Below are 26,928 nucleotides of genomic sequence, written 5' to 3'. Positions count from 1 at the left end.
ATACTTTGAACTTCTCAGTACCACAAAAGTCCTGCTAAACCGATATATTTTCACAATATCTCAGAGCAAACTCTTATTGTAGTATAATACTACAAAAACTGCTAATAGAATAATGAAAACAAAGATCTGATTAATTTATGTGTTACTGGAATTAGTCAAGAAGTTGACCGTATTACTACATAACCCTATGAATTCATTCTTCCATATGTAAGAGTGGGTGTAATGAAACAGCTAACCTCAGTTAGTTCCGTATTCCATATGTGAGTGAGCCTCTAAAGAAGAATGTTGAACAAAAAACACTAACTGAGGTTATTAATAACATGTGTAGAATTTTTTAGTATAATGAAATTGTAAGCTCTACGGGGCAGGGACCTCCTTCATCTTGTGTTTCCAACTCTTATTGCAACTGCACCTTGTATTTATTGTATTTACTGTTGTATTTTGTATTTATCCATTATCTTTTGTATTTATCCATTATCTTTAACCCCCTGTCTGTATAAATGAATTCTACTGTACAGCGCTGAGTACATAAGTAGCGCTTTATAAATAAAGATATACATACATACATATACATAATGAAAGAACATGTAATTCTACGATACTTTGCAATATACTTTTAAAAATAAATAAAAATAAATATTAATGAATGTTCTTCGTATGTCTGTTAATCAACTGGTTCCAACTACATTGAAAATCAAGAGGCACACACAAATAAACTTTTCAATAGCAAGTACACATACAAATAACTTGGCAAACACTTAAGTGTTAAATTAATGTATATTGCAAAGCTGCTTAGATGTACACTTTCTTTAATTATGCAAAAGGTGGAGTTCACCTTTAAATGAGTTCACAAAACAAGCAGGAAAACAAGTGCACAATATGTTTACAAGACACAATGGTAAGAAAACTGGATTAAAAAAAAAAAAGAAGGTAAATGTAACATTATCCCTTTAGAGAAGTATGTAGGAATGCAACAAAATACCAAGATAAGTTCTATAGTTTACATTTAAACCATAAAACTTTAAAGAAGCATATTTTCTACCTGAGAACCAAGGAAATATGTAATAGAAATAGACGCCTATCTTTGAGTGGAGTAAACAAACTAAGTCCTTAACGTTAAAATAACAGGCAAGTTTAGAATTGCAACAGACTTAACTATATCAAGCAAACAGAAGATATGAAAAGGCAAATGTCTATAAAAATCTCTGATTAGTAACTGTTCTGTACGAGAATACCAGTTGAGAGGATGCAATACAAAAAAAAAAGCTTAATACAAAAATGGTAATCAGAGGGCCCCATACTACTGTGTTAGCAGGGCTCAATTATTAGCCCTTTGAGTTGGTGGCCCCTGTCAAGTAAAATGGGGCTCGAATGAAAACAAAGTTCCTCTTTCACCCCCTAATCTGCCCTGGCCACTCCCTAATTATGCCAGTACTCTGCCTGGCAAACCTCAACTACTTCATGGGGCCCCTGACTGCAGTACCCCCTTATGGGGCCCCTGGGTTGCCAAGCTTTTGGGCTGGCCTACTTTGGAGGGTCTTAAAGGAATACTGTCATGATTTCTATGGTATACTTTTTATTTCTAAATAATTTGTTTACAAATTTAAAAAAAAAATAAAATTTAATTCTATTCTTGAACCAACAAACGTATATTTTTTTTTACTTGTAATATTGGTGTATAGACGCCATCTCAGTGCATTGTGCCTGAGTCTGAGCTTTCAGAAGGAGCCAGCGCTACACATTAGAACTGCCTTCATATAACCTATTGTTACTCCTACTCCCATGTAACTGAAGGAGTCCCAAGCCGGACTTGGATTTCTTACTATTGAGTGCTATTCTGATAGATACTGGGACTTTCTACCTTTCCATTGTTCTGCTGATCGGCTGCTGGGAGGGGGGTGATATAACTTGCAGCACAGCAGTAAAGTGTGACTGAAGTTGATTAGAGCACAGGTCACATGGTTGTGGCACCCTGGGAAATGAAGAATATGGCTAACCCCATGTAGTATTTCAAAATTAAATGTAAAAAAAATCTGTTTGTGTTTTTGAAAAAGAGATTTCAATGCAGAATTCTGCTGGAGAAGCTCTATTAACATAATTGCATATTGCATAATTATGCAATAATTACTGAAATTTAGTTATAAGCTAAGTGAACTGAGCAAATTTTGGACCACAAAGGCAGAGGATGTAAAACCAAAAAAAAAAAGCAAACCAGAAAACTTCTACTCCAAGGGCAACAGCATATGAGCAATTCTAGATGTTTTGATGCCAGGGCTGTTAAGTCCATGAACAACAAAAAGCTTAGAGTCCCTCCCCATTGACCTGAACAGCAATCACCTGCAATCATGGGTGCATATATTACCTGAAACAATCAGGCAACTGCAATTTACAAAAAATGCTTGAAATTCCAACATGTGAAATTGCCTTACATGGTCACTATAGATTTCGCTTCTTATGTGCAGATGGCAAATTGAAAGAGTTAAATTTATGGCATATATGAAAATGTAAAAACATTATTTCAGCACTGGCACCTGTGCCTATGTCAGGCACGCCCAGTAAATTCAATCTCTATGTTTGTTACCTGATGTTTACATTAATGAAAATAAAACATTACACATATTTGCTTTTGGTTGGTCTTTGTAAGTGAAGCAATGACAAACTTGTTTTCTAATTTTGCCATCTTAGTTTCTAAGATGTGTGGTGTCAGTGCTTTTATAATCTCCGTTATCTGAAACGGACTCCCTAAATTAGCCCAGGTAATGTTATTTTTATAGGGGATCCAAGATTTGGACTAGTGCTAGTGCTCAGCTCACTAAGCACTCTGCTAGACGTGAAGGGAGGCTGGCGTGCAGGTTCCCAGGCTCATCCTCTTCTGCATGTGTCAGCACATCCAGATGCGTGCATGCGCAAAAGGGTTTTCAAGTTGCTCGGTGCTACATTGTGACGTCAGCAGTTGTGCTGATGTCACTTTGGCACCAAATTCAAAATTAAAAAGCGCTACTTTTTAATTGTATTTTGATTGCCCAAGCTGGTTCCAAGTTTCTAGATCATAGCTAAAGCCTTGTTTTGTTTGCTCTACTGGTTTTTTGCCTGACTTTGACGTTGCCTCTGCCTGATGCCTTTTGTACTGTGTTTTCATATCAACCTTTGCAGTGTTTAGAATCCCTGTCTTCCCCCGCAGTAGAAATTCTGCAGTCCCAAAAGGGCTTCATTGAAAAACAGGGTTGCCAGGGTTCTTCTATTTCACCTAAATACTAGCAGTCTAACTGCTTCCTCATATTACACACTGCAACACACTCACTTCACAGTGAGAATTGTGTTTCACCATTCAAAGTAGGCCAACACATTCTAACAAATAACAAACAGACATAGGCATTAGAAATGTTTACAATCAGGAACATTTTTTAATATATATATATATATATATATATATATATATATATATATATATATATAGCATAGGTTGCCAGCACTCATAGGTTTTTCAAAATGGAGCACAAAGGCAAAACAAAAAAGTTCAAGGGGTGAAACAAACCCCACACCCACCAGAGCAGGATAAATTCAAGTGTCAACATAAACAGGCAAATGGTGTGGGAGTGCAGTGCTAGAAAACAGGATTAAGTTTAAAATCATGTAGCTAGTAAGCAAATGGATACATTTTGCAGAAGAAAGATATATGTTGCAAAAAATGTTGCAAAAAAAACTATAGAGTATGTTCCCAGTCAGAGACGTCAAGCATTTCACTATGCTAAGTGATAAGTGCCTTAGTTGCTGGAGCAAAAGATTACAGAGGATAATTATTGATAGGAAAGATCCCTTTTCCGTAAAACCCAAGGTCCCAAGCAATCTGGATAACAGATCCCATACCTGTACTACTATCACCTGGCAAATAGTGTCACAACACTTTTTAGATTATTTACATTTAAGTTGACAATGGGCTCCATTTTCAGAGTACAGGAATGGGACCTGTTATCCAGAATGCTCGGGACCTTGGGTTTTCTGAGTAAGGGATCTTTCCGTAATTTAGATCTCCGTAACCTAAGTCTGCTAAAAATCATTTAAATACTGGATAAACCTAATAGGCTTGTTTTGCCTCCAGTAAGGATTCATTATACTTTAGTTGGGATCAAGTACACGGTACTTTTTTATTATTACAGAGAAAAAGGAAATCATTTTTAAAAGTTTTTAGACGTATTTGCTTATAATGGAGTCTATGGGAGATGGCCTTTCCGTAATTTGGAACATTATGGATAAGGAGTTTTCGGATAAGGGATCCCCTATATGTACTTAAAAAAAGCCAGGGCTTAGAAGTTAATTATAAATATAATGGTAACTGAAATGTGTATTTGTTTGTCCCTTTCTGTTCTGTGTCTGACTTACATAACATAAGTCAGTTTGCATGTGTTACATTTTAGGACTCAGGGCTATATATTCTGCTACATTGTTGCAGGAATGCAGAGGCTATAAACAGCCAAACCCTGCTTTTAGCAGCTAGCACATTTACGTAAAGGAGAAGGAAAGGTAAAAACTAAGCAAGCTTTATCAGAAAGGTCTATGTAAATACAGCCATAACCACTTACAGAAAGAGTTCTCTTACAAAAGAAACAGGATTTCATGTCTTGTTTTGCTGTGCCAAAGACATGCAGCTCTCTGATCTCTCCCCCCCCCCCTCAAGAATGCTAAGAACTCACTCCCCCCCCCCCTTAGGAATGTGGATCTGAGCCAATCAGCAGGAAGCTTCCTCATAGTCTTACAAACTGAGCATGTACACCGGTCTGGGTCTCGGTGCAGGAGCGAGGCATTATGGGAATTTTCTTTACACAGCTCAGCGTTTTGTTTCCTATGAGGCTTCTGATCATCTGAATGGGAGAAATATGGGGAGACTTACAGGCACTATTGAGAGAACTGAAGGTATGCCTGCAGCTTGAGATTAACTCTTTATTAGCCTTTCCTTCTCCTTTAACAGCCAAAATCCTACCTGGTATTGAGATTCTGAAACTTTATGCTGGTGAAATAAGTTCAGTGTATTAAATATGGCATTGCTGGGCATAATTGTTTTCAGGGTTTAATTCTCCTTTAATGGAAAGCATAAAAACCACACAGGGCTTCAAATGAACATTCCAAGGTACTTAACTATATCAAACATAGATTTCTAAGGGGTAAAATGAAGTAAGAAAAATGAAAGCAAAATTCTTATTGCTTGCTATGTGTTACTATATTGTAGTAAAATCCACATTTTATTTCTGAATTTCTCCTATTGCCAATGGGTGCATGTAAAAGAACAAGGCCAGTATCTCTACTGGTTGCTCCTTGAAGGCTGGGACTACTTTGTAGAACTGACAGCACCCCAAATTCCAGATGACACTTGCTCCACCTGGTTAGGGGTTTTGACAACTGCCACTTGCTGCCAAAGGATGGGGGGCAAATCAAGGGGATATAGTTCCCCTCTGGAGCCACAGTGGATCTTCTAAACAATAAGTTGCTTTTTCTCAGTCCTTTTAAAACAAGATCCCTAATAAAAGTTCAAGAATGCAGATAGCTATTTATGAGTATATATTTGTCTACTATGTAGGGTTAAATGACACAACTGGGTTATACCCCCTGTGCTGTAAATCCTGTACGAAATATGAGATTAAACCTCATACAGAGACTTACTTTCAAGTTTATACACAGCTTCAGATTCCCCATGTACATGTGTGTCCTAGTGTATAGGTGTGTTTGGGTTGCACAGGCACTGCCCTTGCTGCAAAAGCCTCCCTGGGCAAACACTGACACACATTAATTCGGCCACTTACTTCAGCCGGGAGCCCATGGTCTCCAGTGTCCCAGTATCCGGAGTCCGGCCGGGTTCCTATCTTGTTCTTGTTCCCTCACATACACAGCGCCATGGTCGCTGAGCAGCGCACCCACCCCGGGGGCTGATGGGGGTTGTAGTTCTCTGTGTGATGCACATGAGCCAAATTCACAGAGAAGAAACTACAAGTTCCAGCAGGCTGTGCGCGGCAGGCAGAACTCTCGGCGCAGTGCGCAGGGAGACAGGACTTGTCACGGATTTGGGAGGGACAGGGAATTGGGTGCAACTAGACTGGGACGCCTCCTCTCATATTTCCAACCAATTGGAAGGCGGGAGGGACAATAGGAAGCCGAGGGTGAGGCGTGTTTGTGGTTGTTAGTGGAATATAAACTGAGCGGGTTAGAAGTGAGTGTTACTAGGAAAGCGCTGACCAAGGTGCCCTGGCATCTGTCGGGTGTCAGTCACACATATTCCGGAAAATACTTGTATGGTGTGCTGTTTGGTTTGGGTAGCTGCTCTTCTGTATTTTGTGCCCTTAAAAATAAACATATTGTATATTATTATTATTACTGACATTTATTTATAAAGCGCCAACATATTCCGCAGCGCTGTACAATAAGTGGGTTACATACATTGGACATACAGACTAACAAATAAAGCAACCAATAACCAATACAGGAGGTGAAGAGAGCCCTGCCCAAAAGAGCTTACAATCTGCAAGCAGTGTAAAAACCAGAATAAGAAGTGAAAAGCAAGATGGCATACCATACCCCCCAACTGTCCCGCTTTCCGCGGGACAGTCGCGGTTTTAATAGCGCATCCCGCAGTCCCGGATAGTTCCATGAATGTCCCGCATTTCCGTAATAGATTACGGAAATGCGGGACATTCATGTAACTGTCCCTGACAGCGGGATGCGCTGGCTGCAGCCGGGCGTCCTTCTTCTTCAGCGGTTCCTCTTGTTATGCGGCTCCTTGTTCGGTGGCGACAGGCCCTTTTACAAGGTTGTGCCCCGTGCATATTGACGTCACGCGTACGCATGGGGCGCAACCTTATAAAAGGGCCTGTCGCCGCCGCTGAAGAAGGAGCAGCATCTATGGGGGGTACTGTGTATGGGGGGTACTGTCTATGGGTGCAATTGGGCACAGTTTCTATTGGGGGCATTGTGTATGGGGGTACTTTCTATGGGGGCACTGTGTATGGGGGGGGAACTGTCTATGGGGGAAATTGGGGGCACTTTCTATGGGGGTACTGTCTATGGGTGCACATTCTACGGGGGGCACTGTCTATAGGGGGTACTGTCTATGGGTGCAATTGGGGGCACTTTCAATGTGGGCATTGTGTATGGGGGTACTGTCTATGGGGGCAATTGGGGGCACTTTCTATGGGGGGTACTGTCTATGGGGGTACTGTCTATGGGGGCACTTTCTATGGGGGCACTTTCTATGGGGGTACTGTCTATGGGGGCACTTTCTATGGGGGCACTGGGTATGGGGGGTACTGTCTATGAGGGCACTGTGTATAGGGGTACTGTCTATTGGGCCATTGGGGGTACTGTGTATGGGGGGGCAAAACTGGTACATAGTTATAACTCACTTATAACTGACTGCCTTCTCTCTATATTTGTTTTTTATATGTAGGAGTTGCTATATTGTTTTCCTTAGGTAGTACAGTATGAGGGTGTAGCACATTTGCGTCTGATCCCACCATTTCAACTATATAAAAGGAGTATTTTTGAAAAACAAATTGATGGGGTGTGGTAATTGGGGCATGGCCACAAAATGGGCGTGGTCAAAAAAATTTCAGCGCTACGCGCGCCAAATCTTTTTGTCCCTCTTTTCATTTTTCAAATGTTGGGAGGTATGGGCATACTACCTGATTTACAGCCATTAAGCTGTGTTCTGTATGACCTGGGTAATGTGTTCTTATATTTTTTGCCTTTTTCCCTTTTAATAAGGTTGGTTTTAAGCATTATTTTTACTCCCCAGGCCATTTAAATACCAGCCAGGTGGTAACCCCAGTTAAACTAGCAGCATAGCCGCTGAAAATACCGACTTAGGGTAATAGCTTATGCGTGTTTTGTCGCCCATGCAATTCACCTCTGACCAGGTTACACATCTCCATTTCTACGCAGGAATCTTACCCACCTGTGAGGCAATTTTGCATGTATGAGAAGATGTCCCAGTGTCAGACTGGGACCCCAGGGCCCACCAGAAAACCTTAGACCATGGGCCCACTCCTCCTTTCCTCACTCAACATCTTTATTCTCCTATTATTACATGCTGGCATCTATCCTTTCTCTTCCTCTTTGTTCCCATTCAGAAATAGCAAATGACCATGAAGTAGGCCAAATGGTTAGAAGTAGGAGGGTACACTGACACCTGGCCCACCGGGAGTTTTCTTGGTATTCTGGTGGGCCAGTCCGGCACTGCATTTGCCTTTATGGTAGCCATACACTGGCCTATACTTTTTGGGATCCAATCAATTGGCCTCTAGTTGAACAGAAGTAGGCCCGGAATGGCAATTTGTGGATTCTGCCAAATGCCAGAGTGGCTGCTGTAAAGTGCCATTTAGTGGGCATGGGGGCTGCTAGAATAAGCATCACTAATTCAAAGGCTAATTAGGACATAGTCACTGAACTCAAACATGTCAAGAGTGCTGTTGTTAGGAGCGCTCCGCTTCGGGTGCACATCCAAGGGATGTGGGCGTTCTGTGTAGTGGCACACCGACGTATTATACATTTAAAAATAGATATTTTAAGCAAGTAACCGGATGTCTTTTGTTCAGAAAAGGAAAAAATAAGCTTCTATTGGGTATTAATGAAAGGTGTATTTTGTTAATGCAAGGTGTGATCCAGCTGCCATTTTAGAATCAGGAAAGAACTGATGCAAATCATATACCTTTTTAATTTGTCTTTTTCTTCTATTTTTTTCATTTCTGTGGATGTTGATGACTTTGTGTCTGGAAAAAATGTGAGCAGCGCGTGGCAGTGTAATTGTCATGTTCCAAACACGCAACATTCAGACATGAGAAACAAACCAACACCTGCATTAGCCTCATCTACATTCATCTGCTACAAACATAGTTTTATTTGACTGATTTGTCAGTTCTCTCACAAGCTATAGAGAAAGCAAACTTGTAGAAGCAGCCAGGTTACAGAGTTAGTGTCACAGGGAAATGCATCAGAAGTCCGACTGCTGTTCAAGTCAACCCAATACATAATTATTTTTTGTGGCACAGTTCACACAGTAGTAGTGAATTTCTGGGACTTCAAGATTAATAACTGATATAGCCTCATAACAGGGAATACTTGTACATAAATCAAAGCTCTGCTTTTGGTATTATTTTTTTAAAATTATTTGTAGTTTATTTTATATGTTTATATTGTAGCTCTCCAGTTTGTAGTTTCAGAAATCTGGTTGCTAGAGTCCAAATTACCTCAGAAACCAGGGAGTGGTATAAATGAGGGACTGGTATAAGAATAGGAGAGAACCTGAATAGAAAAATAAGTTATAAACATTAATAATGAAAATAAAACTGTACCCTCACAGAGCTTTTGTTTTTTGAAAGCTGAAAAGAGAAAAAGAAGGCAAATAATTCATAAACTAAAAAAGATTAATAAAGGAGGCCATTTGATAAGCCATTCTATAACATACTTAACAAAAGTTAACTTAAAGGTGAGCCACCCCTTTAATTATAGCCCATGAATAAAAAAAAGTTACGCCTATTGAAAACTATACTTTACAAATGCCTATAAAATCAAAGCAACTAAAAAAAACCTTAATTCCTCTTAATACTAAATACATAGTAACATAAATAGTAGATCAGGCCAAAAAAAATTCATGTCAGGTCAACTTTTTTCTGTTTAAGTGAAACCTAGCAACTAGTTGATTCAGAGTAAGAAAAAAACCTTTATCTGAAGCCTCTGCATTTTACTACAGGGGGAAAAAAATCATTCTGAAGATCCAAAAGGGCAATTGGGCCAGACCCTGGATCAACTTTTAACTGAGAGTTAATTTCATTAACTTTGTAATTTCTCACTTTCTAAAAGGCATCCAAAAACTTCTAGAAACTTTCTATTGTATCTGCCAGTACAACAGCCTTGGAGCAGGCAGAATGGATGCCCTTGTATTCGCTATAAGGATCTACTGATGAATATAGCATAATAGATTGTATATTTATACAAAGTAACCATAATGCCTCTAAGTGCCTCTTCTCTAGTGTAAAAAAAACCCCAACTTAACCAACCTCTTCTCATAACTGAGATTTTCCACATCCTTTATTAGCTTAGTAGCTTTACTTCAGACTTTCTTTCATCAATATCCTTTTTAAGGACTGCAGACCAAAGTTGCATTGCACTTTCTTGAGACGGCCTTACCACTAGTTTGTAAAGAGGGAAATCCTCTTTAATGAAATCAACCCCTCCAAGCAATACTTTTTTATACTTTAAAGATATATAACATGACATTTTATAATGAAAATATGGAATCCATCTGTTTTCTTATCATGAGTCATAAACCTATAAACATATTGAATATATAACAATTCCCAGGAAGGAAAAAGAACTGCACTAATACTAGAAAAAGTCAATAATAATGATGGCGGGAAGTTCCAATATGAGTAACTATGAATGAAGGGTTTAGTGACTAAATTATACAATTTAATTTAATTTGGGCCACAAGGGCAGATCTTACAATCAGTTAATTGCAATTACATAAACAGTAAAACAATTGTGAAACTGATATCTTAAAAAAGCCACCCAAAGAAACTAGCTCCCTTATCAATGTGGTATTGAGCAAAGATATTGCAAATACAATAGTATAATTAAATACTCCAACCATGTAATGATAATGGCTAAAATGCCATACAATGGTATGATCCTATTGGTGCCAATATGGCAGAATGTACAAGAACCAGAAAAATTGCAATGTCATATAAATATGTCTATGGAATCCTTGGACAGGCTAGGTGACTGTAAAATTGTATGGAGTGTCTCGTTTAGACCAAACACCCCTTGAATATCACTTTTCTAGACAAGTATAATATCCTTTTTCACAATTCTGAGATCTCTTTCAACACGTCTTGCCCAATTGAATCATTACTATGAAAACTGTAATAAGGATTTCTGTTGATTACAGACATTACAGTTGTTACATGTTTACATTACATAGTAAATGTGGAAAAATGTTTAATCACTGAAAACAAAAATATTATTTGTAGCCTCTCATTAGGAGCCATATATTATGCTTTTGTTACAGGATTTTAAAAGTAATGAAAAGACATAGTAGTAAATTTAGGGCTTTATAATATAATGTAATAATATAATGTTTTCTTTACCTATCAAAAGATATTAATCATAGTCCTAAACACTTTAGTATTGTATTCTGATTTGCTACCACTCAACAATACAGATAATGTGTCCAGCAACCTCTTTAATGTCCTTCATGCTGTAAGATTCACTTTGCTATAATGTCCGAAATTGCATACTAACATATATTATCACTCTCAGTCTTCCCAGGCTAGGGAAGTCATTGAGACAGGAAAAAGGAGAGCCATGTTGGTGGCACTTGAAGGTAGGCTTGATAGAATGGACATATAAGCATATATTGAATTGTATAGGACTACTGTTACTGGAAAACAGCAAAGGGGTACTATCTGCTGAAAGATGCTCTCTTTGTCATTTAAAATAATGACTTTAAGATGAAATTAAAATGTTCATAAGTTCAATATTTTTCCATTTCATTTTAGATTCCAAAATTGTGCATTCTTGAACCCATATGCTAAGCATTTGCTCTGTAACTACAGGAAAAATACAAATGGACAGATCGGGGTGCCCTGTTCTTAGAGCCTACCTTGACCTGTGGTTGAGTACAGGGTTCCTAATTACCTTGTGTCCCCTGGCATATAACTACAAGCAAAACATTGCACTGCATTTTGGGAGCATAAAGGTTTTGGGAGCACAAAGGTTAGTGGGGTAATTCCCAGGTGGCAGAAGCATTGTGGGAAAAAAAATTGTGCTTTTTACCTGTGTTCTTTTGCAATTTACACTTTTCCCCCGCCTGATAAATTAGTCCCAATAAATCTGTTTGCTAGATCTGCTATTTTGACATATTGATTTCATGAAATCTATTGAAGACCTCACATGCCTCTGGAATCCTTGTTAGTGTAAGATGTTTTTGGCTTTGGCATCTGTCGTACATTTGCTTCACACTGGCTCACAGACTCAATGCCATTCAGCAGTTGCCAGTGATCAAGTTCTACAAATTCCAAAACAATCCAACCCTAGTGTCACGAGACAGAGAATGAAAAGTTTTTGCAGAATATATTTTCTCAAACTTATATGCTAGCTGTAATCATGTGTATTGCCCTTTGCAGTTGGTTAAGCCTTGTTGACAGTAAAAATAACTATTCTAAAGGAAATACCTTCCTGTCGAGTATTGCAAACATCAGTAAGAGAAACATATTTTGGGAGCCCCTTTTTGGAAAGTTTCTTGGAAGCATTCCCATGTATATGTGCTATATTCAGTACAGTATAACAGTTCTTGTACAATAGTTTTTGCTGAAATCAGCATGCATTTTTCTGTCATGACATTGAAGTCCAGTAAAATCAAAAATTGTTTTTTATATGCATTTAAATAAATATAATGTATTGTAACACTGGTAATGTGTTTGCTTCAACACTACTAATGTTTATATAAGGAAGCTTTTCTTTAGTAATGGATCATTTAAGTTGAATAGGGCCATAAAGCATGTGTTTACACAGCATATCTGTAGAATACAATGGTTTTAGTTCATATATAGGAAGGATTTCATGGTTCGCTACAGAACTATAGAATGAGAAACTGTCTATACACATTGGGACATTTGTTGACAAAAAGAATATATTTGTATGTTCTAAATCAACATACTTTAAATGTAAAAAAAGAAATATTTTTGTTTTTTGTTTTAACATTTCATAAAATCATTCTCTAAATTCTTCAGTCAGGGAAGGTTCGACAGAGACATATGGTTTTCTATTCTTTCTTCAGTATCAGTGTAGGGAATGGCCAAATTATTCTTACTTATGACCAATACAACCTGAGCACAGGCCACTTTCAAGTAAACTCACCGCATTTTGAATCCTCGATCATGACTATCATGCCATAACTGGGATAAATGTGAAGTTATTTAATGTTGTGTATTTAAAACATGTCACATGAATCAATATCATATGGAATACCTAATCTGGAAGCCTGTTATTTAGAGACTTCCAAATTACAGAGGCCATCTTCCATGTGGACCATTTTAAGCAAAACCATTTAAATATCTTAAATGATTCCCTTTTTGTCTGTAATAATAAAACAATAGCTTGTACTTGATGGTAACTAAGCTGCATGAATCCATATTGGCGGCAAAACAATATATAAAGATATAACGTATAGGATCTATTATCCAAAATGCTCAATACCTGGGGTTTTCCATAATTTGGATCACCATGCCTTAAGTCTGCTACAAATCATTTAAAGCTTCAATAAAACCAATAGAATTGATTTGCCACCAATACAGATTCATGCAATTAAGTTACCATCAAATACAAGGCACTGTTTTATTATTACAGAGAAAAGGTAAACCATTTTAAAAAATTTAAATCATTTCCTTATAATTGGCTCTATGGGAGATGGCCATCCCCTAATTCGTAGCATTTTGGATAACAGATTTCCAGAGGGCTCCAATAATTGTATAGAGATCATATTACAATTTTTAGATATTATGTTACAACTTATAAGTGACATTTGCAAATAAAAATAACTGATCTATTTCTGATTTAAAATGTTACCTTCTAAAAAAAAATGCTCAGTAAAGGTCACAAGGAAAATATCTCTGAATCTTGCTCTAAATGAGAAGCTTTTTGATACATTATAATTGCTGCTAACTCCCTATTCAATATCTGCAAAATACACTTGTTTAATGCTTTGCTGACCTTCTCTATAGAGTAATTGGTACATGTTATATTAAAGTGAACTGTTTAGAGGATACTATCTGTTCTGCTCTCAAGTCTGGGTCCTTTTTTTTTTTTTGTCTTAATCTTATATCTTAACATTTGACTTGAAATTACATCTTGCAAATTAGAGGTTCCTGGGCTGCTACTACTTTTTGTTGGACTCTATTAAAGATAATTTTTTTCAAAAACGAATGCTTTTTGTAAAAAGGCATATAATTTAAAGAGTAAAGTAAGAAAAGGCACTCCTGAAATTGGTCAGAACATACAACAGTTAAATACCAACCCCAACATAGTGTTTACAAACCCCTTATCCAGATAGCTCCAAATTAGGAGAAGGCAGAAATTTAGGAGCGGTTTCGTGCGTTCACGCATGCGTGCACGCAGGGGGGGTCATCAAGGGGGGCAGCCTTGGGGCAACGGAAGACAAATCACCGCTACACATTAGAACTGCTTTCAGGTAACCTATTGTTTCTCTTACTCCCATGTAACTGGAGGAGTCCCAAGCCAGACTTGGAATTCTTACTATTGAGTGCTATTCTGATATCTACTGGGAGCTGCTATTTTTCTACCTTCCCATTGTTCTGCTGACCCAACTTGCAACTCAGCAGTAAAGTGTGAGTCGGAGTGGGACCCCAGGGGCCCACCAAAAAACCTAGACCATAGGCCCACTCTCCAAAATAATTTTACCTCCTTTCCTCACCCAACCTCTTTATTCTCATAGTCTCTTTTATTTACATGCTAGCATCTATTCTTCCATCTATTTCTCCTCTTTGTTCCCATTCAGAAATAGGGACCATGAAGCAGGCCAAATGGTCAGGAGCAGGAGGGCCCACTGACACCGGGAGTTTTCGTGGTATCCTGGTGGACCAGTCTGACACTGGTGTGACTGAATTTTATCAAAGCACAGGTCATATGGTTGTGGCACCTTGGGAAACTAAAGAATATGGCTAGCCCCATGTGAAATTTCAACATTAAATATAAAAATTTTTTTGCAATTTTGAAAAACGGATTTTAATGCAGGATTCTGATGGAGAAGTACTATTAACTGATGCGTTTTGAAAAAAAAAACATTTTCTCGTGGCAGTATTCCTTTCATTCTTATTGGGTTTATTTAATGTTTAAATTATTTTTTAGTAGACTTGAAGTATAGAGATCCACATTACAGAAGGACCCCTTATATGGAAAACCCCAGGCCCCAAGCATTCTGGTTAACAGATCCCTTAAATGCAGTGTGGCACCATGCTGATCCACGTTAGCTGAAGACCCCATGACACATGCTGATGAGGTGCTATAGGCCAACACAGTTTTCTGCTTAAAGGGGTGGTTCCCTTTTAGTATGTTCTGGAATGCCCCATTCTAAGCAACTTTTCAATTCTTCTTCCAACTTTCGATTGGGGGTCAGTGACCCCGGCAGCCAAATAACTATTGCTCTATGAGGCTACAATTTTGTTGCTAATGTTACTTTTTATTGCTTATTTTTATATCCAGTTACTCTCCTGTTCATATACCAGTCTCCCATTCAAACCACTCCCTAGTTGCTAAGGTAATTTGAACCCTAGCAACCAGATAACTGCTGAAATTCCAAATTGGAGTGTTACAAAAAGTGAAATAACAGAAAAGTGAAATAATGAAAAAATCACAAAAAAATCTAAATCTCTACATAATACTAAAAGTTAACTTAAAGGTCAACAACCCCTTTAAGAATATGAACTACCAGAGAACAACCATTATGTGTGTGATTAGAAACAATAGCTCCCAGTTGAACTGAAGAAGCTGCTCGGATGAGTAGTGAAACGTCTTCAATGATTTCTTAACAAGTCCAGTTGCTTTAGATTTATTTATACTAGAAATAGCTCCCAAGTTACAGCCAGTTTACAGCTCAAAGAAATGTAAGACAGGTGCCTGCAACGGGGATACAAAGAGAACTTGCTCAATAAAGAAAACCCATGAACTAGTCTGCCTACTCCCCTAATTTTCATCACTATCTTCTTCTCTACATCTCAACTACTGTCCAAAAGCATTAATAAGAACTGGCCAATGGTGAATCAGGATGAATCGCTCACATTATACCAGGCCAGCATACCAGTATCAGGGTACAGAAGAGGCAGCAGCTTAAAAGACCTCTTGGTCAAAAGAGATTTCTAAAAATCAGGCAGTGGTCAGTGTGACTGGCTTTCCACGCAGAAAAAACTTGGGTGCTATAAATGCCCCGACTGTGTTACGTGTAGGTGCCTCCTTACCGGCCCGGTTTTCCCCCATCCATACAGTATATGGGAAAAAGATTCAAGATTAATTTCAGACTAAGTTGTTTCTCAAAATATGTTATTTACATCATCTCATACCCATGTGGCTTATATTATGTTGGAAAGACATAACGAATCAGAAATCATCGGTCTGCTATCAGAAAAGCCCTTAAGGAAGGTGAATCCAGTCAACCGGTTGCCCGACACTTTCTCAAAATGCGACATCCTCTACATTTAAATATACGGTCATCGACCACCACCCCCCCTGTCATGAGGAGGTAATAGAGACGTGGCACTACTCCAGAAAGAATCCAGATGGATTTATAGACTTGAGTCTGTGGCCCCATGGGGTCTGAACAAAACACTACCCTTGGGCTGTTTTATTTAGCAACCCAGGTTACTCTGTTGCCCTGCCAATGTGTTTCATACTCTGCCTCCCCTATGCTTCCTTTGTGTACCAGACTCTGCCAGCCCTGTGCTGCCTATGTGTGCTATATTCTGCCTGCACTATGACCCCTGTGTGTGCCATATTTGCCTGCCATATGCCACCTGTGTTTGCCATACTCTGCCTGCCCTATGCTGCATGTGTGTGCCATACTCTGCCCTCCCTTATGTTGCCTGTGTGTGCCATACTCTGCCCTCCCTTATGTTGTCTGGGTGCCATACTCTGCCTGCCCTGCGATGCCTTTGTGTACCCTACTCTTCCTGCCCTGTGCTGTGTTTGGGAGGTGAACCTGGTGTGGGTTTTTCTGGGAGTTTGTTAGCATTTAGAAATAGTTGTTAGGGGGCCCCTAAGGTGTTTAATTATGTGCTGGGGCTTGCCACACTCTCCACAGGGGAGGAGGCATATGGATTGAAGGGTATGGCTTAATATGACTTAATGAACTTTTTTCATATGAGTGATGGGTGATATCCCTGCAGTGAGCACCAACTGTGTGGTGCCACCTTTAATGTGTTTGTGTTAACATAGATGTGGTGCAGTCTTAAAAACGGGAGTAGTCAAAACTGACTTCCATTTTCAAACCTCCACCCCGTAGACTATAAAAATTCCAGCGCTCTGTACCACGGATGTTGGACAGCACTGATTTATAGCATTTATAGGGCTGCCATAACATCATTGCATTGCTTTAAAACATTTTCAGCTGATATCCAAGACTCACGCAAATCCATCTTATCTATCACACATAAATTTTAGACGTGGAAAAAGTGCTTAATTGTTACATGATATATAATTCGCAGTATATGGTTACCAATATGGGCCTTTAACCATTCTTTAGCCATTCTTTAACAAAGTTTATTTTACAATTGCCATAACCACCATTCTAAGAATATTCTATTCAATATCAGTGATTTTCTGCCCATGCAATGTGTATACATAATCATTTTGCATTTTATGAGATATCGTATATACTCGAGTAAAAGCCGATCCGATTAAAAGCCAAGGTACCTAATTTTACCTAATAAAACTAGAAAAACTTACTGACTCGAGTATAAGCCTAGGGTGGGAAGTGCAGCAGCTACTGCTAAGTTTCCGTAATCCAAATAAATACCAATAAAATTACATTAATTGAGGCACTAGTGGGGTATATGTTTTTGAATATTTATTTCAAAGAAAAACAGTAAACTAGCTCTGTAAGTGGAGAAGAGGGTCAACAAAAACAATATGGTATCAACAATGATACCTTAAGAATACTACCCCCTTAGCTCAATCAGCAACTGGAGGGTCTGGTTGCAGGTGGCCTAATTTGCATACAAAGGACAGAGGGTGCTAGCCTGGAGGGACCCACCCGACTCGAGTATAAGCCGACGGTGACTTTTTCAGCACATTTTGGGTGCTGAAAAACTAGGCTTATACTCTAGTACAGTGCTGTCCAACTGGCAACCCGCGACCCCCCTCTGTGTGGCCCCCCACCTGTCTTGCTGCTTTGATGGCTTACTCTTGTGTAAGCTTTAAATGGTATCAGTACTGTGATTAACTGGCTCCCCCTGCATGGTTCTCACCTCAGATTCAGGCTGTAATCAGACTGTATTGTTTAAAAATGTAATCCCCTGTGTTGTTCACACCTTTTAATCTCTGCATTGTTCACCCCCTGCAGTGTTCACACCTCAGGCTCAGGCTGTAATCACCCATATTGTTCCCCTGTTCACACCTCAGGAGCAGTATAAACCCACAAATAATCCCTGCACACTACAAAAAGAACATATACTGAGGTGGTACTGCAATTAAAAAGTTTTTTAATATATAGTTATTGTGCAGACTGTAGGAGCAGTGCCAGCATTGTGTCACTGTAGGCTGCCTGTGTGTGCCATACACACAGGCATCATAGGGCAAGCAGAGTATGGCACACACAGGCAGGGTAGGGCAGGCAGAGTATGGTACACACAGGCAGGGTAGGGCAGGCAGAGTATGGCACACACAGGCAGGGTAGGGCAGGCAGAGTATGGCACACACAGGCAGGGTAGGGCAGGCAGAAGTTGAAATTACACTGGGCTCCAAACCCATTGATTGATATAAAAGGCAAGTCATACAAAATGACTACCGATTAATTAACTTTTCATGAGTCCATGCTAGAATCTATCCATGCCTACCTGTTTTTTAAAAAAACAAACAAACAAGCAAACAGAAAAAAAACACATGACTTTTTGTGGCAGAAAAAAACGCAAACACTGTTGTTCATGAATTGGGGAAATTGCATCAATATGCCTTATTTATTGCTAGATGACACTAATGGTAGTTTAGAACCTTCCTTTTATTTAAAAAAAAAAAAAAAAAAAAAAAAAAAAAGCTGTATGATTCTTTGGCAAAGGGAACATTTTTATGAACACAACTGCTCTAATAATGAAAGACTTTAAAGGTATACATTGTAGAAACATATATATATATATATGTTTAATAGACATGTCAACTTTAATAGACATGTCTGTTATGGTGAATAACTGGAATCTGCACCGAAGAAATGTGTTATTTCCAAGCATTTCATGAAAAGTGAATGCTTTGTAGACACTACCACTTGTGGCGGCAGCAAACGATAATGATCAGAAAATGCTGGGCATCTCTAGGAGTTACCATGGTTATCCACACATGTCTCTAGGACAAAGGACATTTTTTTCACAGGGATAGTTGCTGCCCAGGAGAACTTGCTACACTGATGTTGCTAGATTTCATGACGTTATTGTCATGACGGCTCAAGTAGCATTAGAAGGGACAAGGAAAAGTAGGCAGTTGCCTGCTGGAGCTGGCACAAAGAAAAATCTTAATTAAGGCTGCATTCCACTAAACAAAGAAAAACCATAATTGTGACTGTTTCAGATAACTTAGAAACAAGAAGTATTTACAATTTTGCACAAAATAGTACATTTCAACAAAAGAAGCAGTATCAATTGAAAGAAAGATTTGTGCATATTTTGTATACATTATATATAAAATAAAAACATATATATATTAGAACATGGCTATTTTTGCCAAGCCGCTTTCCTTGTTGCCACGGTAAACTGGCGCTTTCCTATAAAGTTTGACTTTGATCAGCCTATTGCTCCCAATAAGTAATTTTATAATGGGATAGGGATCTCTAGCCAATGTCTAGCCATATTTGTGGTGTATGTGATAAAGGACTTCATTCACTCATGAACATAGAGAAAAAACATCTGAACTGTGCTTACAGATACGTTTTTTTTTAACTCGCTATAGAGCATGTCAAAAAGCTGAACAATTGCTATTGTTTCTTAGGGAGGTTTCAGGGTTGTTGATTTGTAGTAATGTAGTATCTAATTCTACGAGTATTTTCCATTTTAAAGGTCTAGTAAAGCCCAGATAAAATATGAAGCAGTTCTATATCAAATAAGTTAAAGGCCACCTTCATCTCTTCCTCTTCGCCACTTGCAGATTCTCTTGATGGTGCCAATAGTGTAACACTTTCTACCTTAAATGGTGTAGCACTAATTTGGCATGCAGCGTACCTTTACACTTGAATATCAAACTCCCCAGACTGGCATACCAGAGTGACTCAATGCACATGTGCTAAGCTCTGGGACTAAAGAAGGAAGGCTGTGTCAAAGAGGGCCCGAACTGGAATTTAAAATAGGCCCGAGCATTTTAACTACACTGAGCCCCAAGCACAGAGCCAATATTTAGTGACTGTCTGTAGCATATTACAGCAGCCCCACTGGCATTTTCCAGAATCCATAGATTGCCAGTCTGGGCAGAGACCCATAAGGTAACTGATAACCCATACATATGCAAACCCTCTTTTTAAACAAATTATTGTGTTTTTTGCCTATGGCGCTTGAATTTTACTGACATGTGGATATAAAACAAAAAAACAGTACTTTACAGTACACATTGGGGCAGATTTATTAAAATGTGAGTTTAGAAGCTTAACTCATACAAACTTACCTACATTCTATTCATTCATATGGGATTTTTGGAAGTGGGTTTATCAAAATTGTTAACTCTAAGGGGCTGATTTACTAACCCACGAATCCGACCCGAATTGGAAAAGTTCCGACTTGAAAACGAACATTTTGCGACTTTTTCGTATGTTTTGCGATTTTTTCGGATTCTTTTACGAATTTTTCATTACCAATACGATTTTTGCGTAAAAACGCGAGTTTTTCGTATCCATTACGAAAGTATCCAAATCGTATTGGTAACGAAAAATTCGTAAAGAATCCGAAAAAATCGCAAAACATACGAAAAAAACGCAAAATACCGATCATTACGAAAAAAACGCAATCGGACTCCATTCGACCCGTTCGTGGGTAAGTAAATCAGCCCCTAACTTTCACCCATTGATAAATATGCTTCTAAAGATCCCATAGGGATGAATAGATGTAGGTGAGGTTTTTATGTATTAAGCCCCAAACTCACATAGTGTTCAGTTTATGTTTGGCATTCAGTCAACATGCTGATAGAATATTTGAAGAAAAACAAATAAAAAAAATTCAAAGAATCTTAACAACACTTTTCAAAGCCTGGATGATAAGAGCTACTTCATGAGCAGGTGCATACTTGGATAATACCACGATAGATTTGAACTAAAACAGTGTTCAATTCGCTGCTATGGACTCTATGCCCAAGGGTGAACTTTGCTAGAGCAAAAAAACACTGGCTTAGAAACAGATTTTTTATAAGTGAAATGGCAATAATATTCTGAGGAGAACATGGGAGAAAACTTTTTGCAGCAAAATGGTGACTGAAAGATTGATTATTGTATGCATTATTCATATAATTGTAGTGTTAACAATACATTTAGTCATCATAGGAACCAATAACTTCTTAGCTGTTTTTGGGACTTCCAAAAAACCTGTAATTTGGAGCTTCTTGGGTAATGGGGCTATGGATAAGGGATCAATAATTAAATAATGGATAAGGGATTATTAATTATTGGAGAAGTGGCATGTATTAATAATGCTAATCATAGTACAAGTATGGGATCTGTTATCCAGAATGCTTGGGACCTAGGGTTTTCCGGATAAGGGATCTTTCTATAATTTGGATCTCCATACCTTAAGTTTGCTAAAAATCATTTAAATATTGAATAAACCCAATAGGCTTTTTTTGCCTCCAATAAGGATTAATTATATCTTAGTTGGGATCAAGTACAGGTACTGTTTTATTATTACAAAGAAAAAGGATGTCATTTTTAAAAATTAGAATTATTTGCTTATAGTGGAGTCTATGGGAGATGGCCTTTCTGTAATTTGGAACTTTCTGGATAAAGGGTTTCTGGATAAGGTATCCCATACCTGTATAACAAACCATATTTATTATTATTTCCTAAATATTAAGTAAGCATAGAAATACTTGCCTATTTTCTCATTAAAATATGCAAAAAAATATATATATATATACAGGTATAGGACCCGTTATCCAGAATGCTCGGGACCAAGGGTATTCCGGATAATGGGTCTTTCCATAATTTGGATCTCCATACCTTAAGTCTACTAAAAAAATCAATGGACCATTAATTAAACCAATAGGATTGTTTTGCCTCCAATAAGGATTAATTATATCTTAGTTGGGATCAAGTACAAGGTACTGTTTTATTATTACAGAGAAAAGGGAATCATTTAACCATTAAATAAACCCAATAGGGCTGTTCTGCCCCCAATAAGGGGTAATTATATCTTAGTTGGGATCAAGTACAGGTACTGTTTTATTATTACAGAGAAAAGGGAATCATTTAACCATTAAATAAACCCAATAGGGCTGTTCTGCCCCCAATAAGGGGTAATTATATCTTAGTTGGGATCAAGTACAGGTACTGTTTTATTATTACAGAGAAAAGGGAATCATTTAACCATTAAATAAACCCAATAGGACTGTTCTGCCCCCAATAAGGGGTAATTATATCTTAGTTGGATCAAGTACAGGTACTGTTTTATTATTACAGAGAAAAGGGAATCATTTAACCATGAAATAAACCCAATAAGGCTGTTCTGCCCCAATAAGGGGTAATTATATCTTAGTTGGGATCAAGTACAGGTACTGTTTTATTATTACAGAGAAAAGGGAATCATTTAACCATTAAATAAACCCAATAGGGCTGTTCTGCCCCCAATAAGGGGTAATTATATCTTAGTTGGGATCAAGTACAGGTACTGTTTTATTATTACAGAGAAAAGGGAATCATTTAACCATTAAATAAACCCAATAGGGCTGTTCTGCCCCCAATAAGGGGTAATTATATCTTAGTCGGGATCAAGTACAGGTACTGTTTTATTATTACAGAGAAAAAGGAAATCAGTTTTAAAATTCTGAATTACTGTATATACTCGAGTATAAGCCTAGTTTTTCAGCACCAAAAATATGCTGAAAAAGTCACCCTCAGCCTATAGTTGAGTCGGGTGCCATGGGTCCCTCCAGATGAAATTTCATCTTCATCTACCATCCTCACATTTCCCATTCTGCACTACACACTGCACTTTATATTCTATATTCTTTGTGTTTTAGCTTGGTTGCTGATTGAGCTAAGGGGTTAATACTCTTATGGTATCATTGTTGATACCATATTGTTTTTGTTGACCCTCTTCTCCACTTACAGAGCTAGTTTAATGTTTTCCTTTGAAATAAATATTTAAAAACATATACCCCACTGATACCTCATGTAATGTAATTTTATTGGTATTTATTTTGATTACGGAAACTTAGCAGTAGCTGCTGCATTTCCCACCCTAGGCTTATACTCAAGTCAATAAGTTTTTTCCAGTTTTCCTAGGTAAAATTAGGTACCTTGGCTTTTATTGGGATCGGCTTATACTCGAGTATATACGGTATTTGGTTAAAATGGAGTCTATGGGAGACAGGCTTTCTGTAATGTGGAGCTTTCTGGATAATGGGTTTCCAGATAAGGAATTCTAAATGCACCTATATCTCAAATATACCAATAATGCTCTCTTCTTTCTCTACTAAAGTACTCTTGTGAAACGCCTTCTGTGCTGCTTAAATAATTGTACCATAAAAGAATAACTATATTAACATACCTGGAAATATATTTTTTTCATACTATTGATTGTAAATATGGTTGTAGACTGATTTCTCCCTATATGTTTGAATTATTAAATAAGATAAAAATAAAATCCAATGAGATTTTTCTTCATACTCCTACATATATAGTTTTCTATTTTTCTTCCTAGCCAATTAGAGGTGAAAAGTTATTTGCAAGATGGAAGAAAAGGAATTACTTGGACTGGTATTTAACAGTTAATAAGAATGTGTTTTGAGGGAAACTGCTAAATTATGCATTTTTTGAGATTTTTTTTCAGCTATTTTGTAGAACCTTAGTTACTGTACACCAATTAAACTGGAATCTAAATTGGTAAATACTTACCATTTTAATCATTACCACTTATTAGTACTGTGTAAGTGGTGGTGATTTAGGAAGAACGCTTCAGTCATATATATATATATATATTTATTTTTTTTTTGTTATTTTTTTTTTGAGTCATATCCAGTCATGGGCGAAATATTTCGCCAGACATGGATTTGCGGCGAATTTCCGCGTTTCACCATTGGCGGATTGTTTCGCGAAATGGATGAAAAAATTCGACACGGAAAAATTCGCCGCACGTCAAAAAATTGTCGCGGGCGTCAAAATAATAGCCGCGTGATGAAACAATAGCCGCACGACGAAACAATAGCCGCGCGGCGAAACAATAGCCGCGGGCGACGAAACAATAGCCGCGTGACAAAACAATAGCCGCGGGCGACGAAACAATAGCTGCGCGACAAACCAATAGCCGTGGGCGACGAAACAATAGCCACGCGACAAAATAATAGCCGCGGGCAACAAAAGAATAGCCGCACGACAAAATAATAGCCGCGGGCGACAAATTTTTTTTGTTGCACGACATTTACGCCGTTTCGCTAATTTTTCGCCGTTTCGCGGATCTTTTGAAAGATTCGCGAATTTTTCGGCGAAGCGAAACGGAACAGATTCGCTCATCACTAGTCATATCTATATAAATCCATGGTAGCCATTGCTTTACACTGATCTGCTACATGCAGAGTAACTAGGTATCTGATATAGCAAAGTTGGAATTCCCAACATTTAAATAATTTGGATGCATGAACTTTGGGGCACATTTACTAAAGCGAATTGTCTTTTTTTGTCAAAAATTCCAACAAAAACCTGATATCCAGCATCAGAATGAATGCGTTTTATCATATTTAAGTAGTATTATTTCTATAAGTTGTAAATGTAAAACATCTTTGATTTTTCTTTTACCTCCTGTATTGAAATGACATCCTCTCAAAAATATATATATTTTTTTAAATGCTCAAATGATTATCATGTTAACCTGTTAATTGTGGGGGTTCATTAAAGTCATTCACATAGGTATACTGTTTGCCCATGTATTAAAGGAGAAGGAAAGTCCTTTTGGCATTTTACTGCCAATAGATTTGCCACATTAGTGCCACCTAGAATGCTATATTTATTCTGCAGAAGCATAGTGCCCAATAGTCCTCCTATTGTTTAGTAAAAACGCCACACTTTTGGCTCACCTAATCAAATATTTACTCAGTCACACTTACTTCACATTTTCTATCTGTTCCTCCTTGCTTCATACTGCACATGTGTTTCATTCCCTCCCCCCCCTCCCTCTGCCAGACCCGCTTCTGATTGGCTGGTGGGCATTAGAGATGTAGCGAACTGTTCGCCGGAGAACTAATTCGCACGAAAATCGGGTGTTCGCAAGTTCGCAAGTTCGCGAACTTTTAGCGAAGTTCGCAATTTTGGGTTCGCCTTAGCTGGAGCCAAATTTTGACCTCTCACCCCAGAGCCAGCAGATACATGGCAGCCAATCACGCAGCTCTCCCTCCTGGACCACCCCCGGACCACTCCCTTCCATATATAAACCGAAGCCCAGCAGCCATTTTACATTCTGCCTGTGTGTACTTGATGAGTTAGCATAGGGAGAGAGCTGTGCAGGGGTTTGAGGGGCAGTTTAGGTAGCTTTGCTGACTAGTAATCTACTTTCTACTGCTCTGTATGTAGCTGCTGTGGGCAGCTGTCCTTCTGATCATCTGCTATAACCCAATAGTCCTTGTAAAAGCAGTTTATTACACAAGTTTAGAAATGTAGTGTGATTTCTGTCCTTTACAGCACAAAATGCAACGCTGTGTCAACAACGTATTTTTCAGAGAAATTTTTGCCCTTGATCCCCCTCCTGCATGCCACTGTCCAGGTCGTGGCACCCTTTAAACAACTTTAAAATCAGTTTTCTGGCCAGAAATGGCTTTTCTAGGTTTTAAAGTTCGCCTTCCCATTGAAGTCTATGGGGTTCGCAAAGTTCGCACTTTTTGGCAGAAGTTCGCGAACGGGTTCGCAAACTTTTTTTGTGAGGTTCGCTACATCTCTAGTGGGCATGTGTAGCTCAGAACAGGAGACAGGATCAAGTTACACACATGCTCAGAGAATAGGAAGGCTGCCGCTGGCACCTACAGGAAGGGGAGAGAGATTTCAGTGATGTCACTGTAGTCTTCACACTGCTGTAGGCTGCCAGCACCATATCTCAGAGAAGCAAGCAGGGATCTGGGAATTTAGATATGCAGTAAGTACTTAAAAAGAATGCCTTTAGACTTACTTTTAATTTATATTAACCTTTCATTGTCCTTTAAGATAGCAGCTGCCATTTTAGGTAGCTTCCTGCCTGCAGTCTAGCCATTATAGCTGAGATCACACATTCCTAAGGGAGGGGGGAAGGAGTTCTTAGCATTCTGGTGAGAGGGGGAGCAGGAGAGGGGAGAGAGGAGAGAACTGCGCAGACTCTGGCCCCTGGAATTAAGGATGTTTCTGAGAAAGGAAGTCAGACACTGGAACATCATGTTTACAAAAAAAGAGACAAGAAGTTTTGTTTCTGTTGATAGAGGACTCAGTGCAGCATCTGACTTTGATCTTGCTGCAGCTGACTGCAAGAGAGTGTATTCAATGATTGTTTTGTGTTTCAAAACATGTTTTTTTTCTACATCTCCTCACACTTTACAACACTATCCAATAATGTGTACATAATTTCTAAAGTATATTTACCATTAAATATTTCTTTGTAATAAAAAACAAGATATTTTAATACGTTTTATTTATTAACATATAAGCCAAACTTTGTTTTGAAAACTTTTTTTTCTAGGGCCTCCACCCGTTTTTGGAGTATTTGTAGTTCTTGCCACCTAACATTTTGGCACCCCCATGTGACTTAGCCTTTGCTTCTCCTTTAATGCAATTACAAATATAATTTAACAGAACTTGTAAGGTTATAGCAAATTTTAACAAAATTGTTAGAATTTATTTCACTTGGATGTGATTGCAAATTCCCACTGGTCATTTTGGAGTGTGGGTGGGCCAGCACCATCTTTAAAATATATTTAATAAGTAAATATTGTTTGGATAGAAAATATACTGTATCAAATATTTTT

General features: G+C 38.3%; 1 protein-coding gene across 4 annotated transcripts in view; it reads right to left on the bottom strand.

The window, feature by feature from the left end:
* Positions 1-5,996, bottom strand: part of dennd1a (DENN domain containing 1A) — a 414,134-nt gene extending 408,138 nt beyond the window's left edge. Inside the window, exon 1 of one of the 4 annotated variants that reach the window (XM_031890875.1) lies at positions 5,796-5,996. In XM_031890875.1, the coding sequence (XP_031746735.1) occupies positions 5,796-5,812 (17 nt within the window). In that variant the 5' untranslated portion in view covers positions 5,813-5,996. The remainder of the gene's footprint in view (positions 1-5,795) is intronic. The other 3 variants (XM_031890876.1, XM_012953023.3, XM_012953024.3) reach the window with 3 other exon arrangements.
* Positions 5,997-26,928: the final 20,932 nt, after the last annotated feature.

Source organism: Xenopus tropicalis, chromosome 8, assembly GCF_000004195.4.
Source record: "Xenopus tropicalis strain Nigerian chromosome 8, UCB_Xtro_10.0, whole genome shotgun sequence".
In the NCBI taxonomy this organism is placed as follows: Eukaryota; Metazoa; Chordata; class Amphibia; order Anura; family Pipidae; genus Xenopus; species Xenopus tropicalis.
Note: the sequence above shows the minus strand (reverse complement) of the source record. Positions and strands in the feature narration are given on the sequence as shown.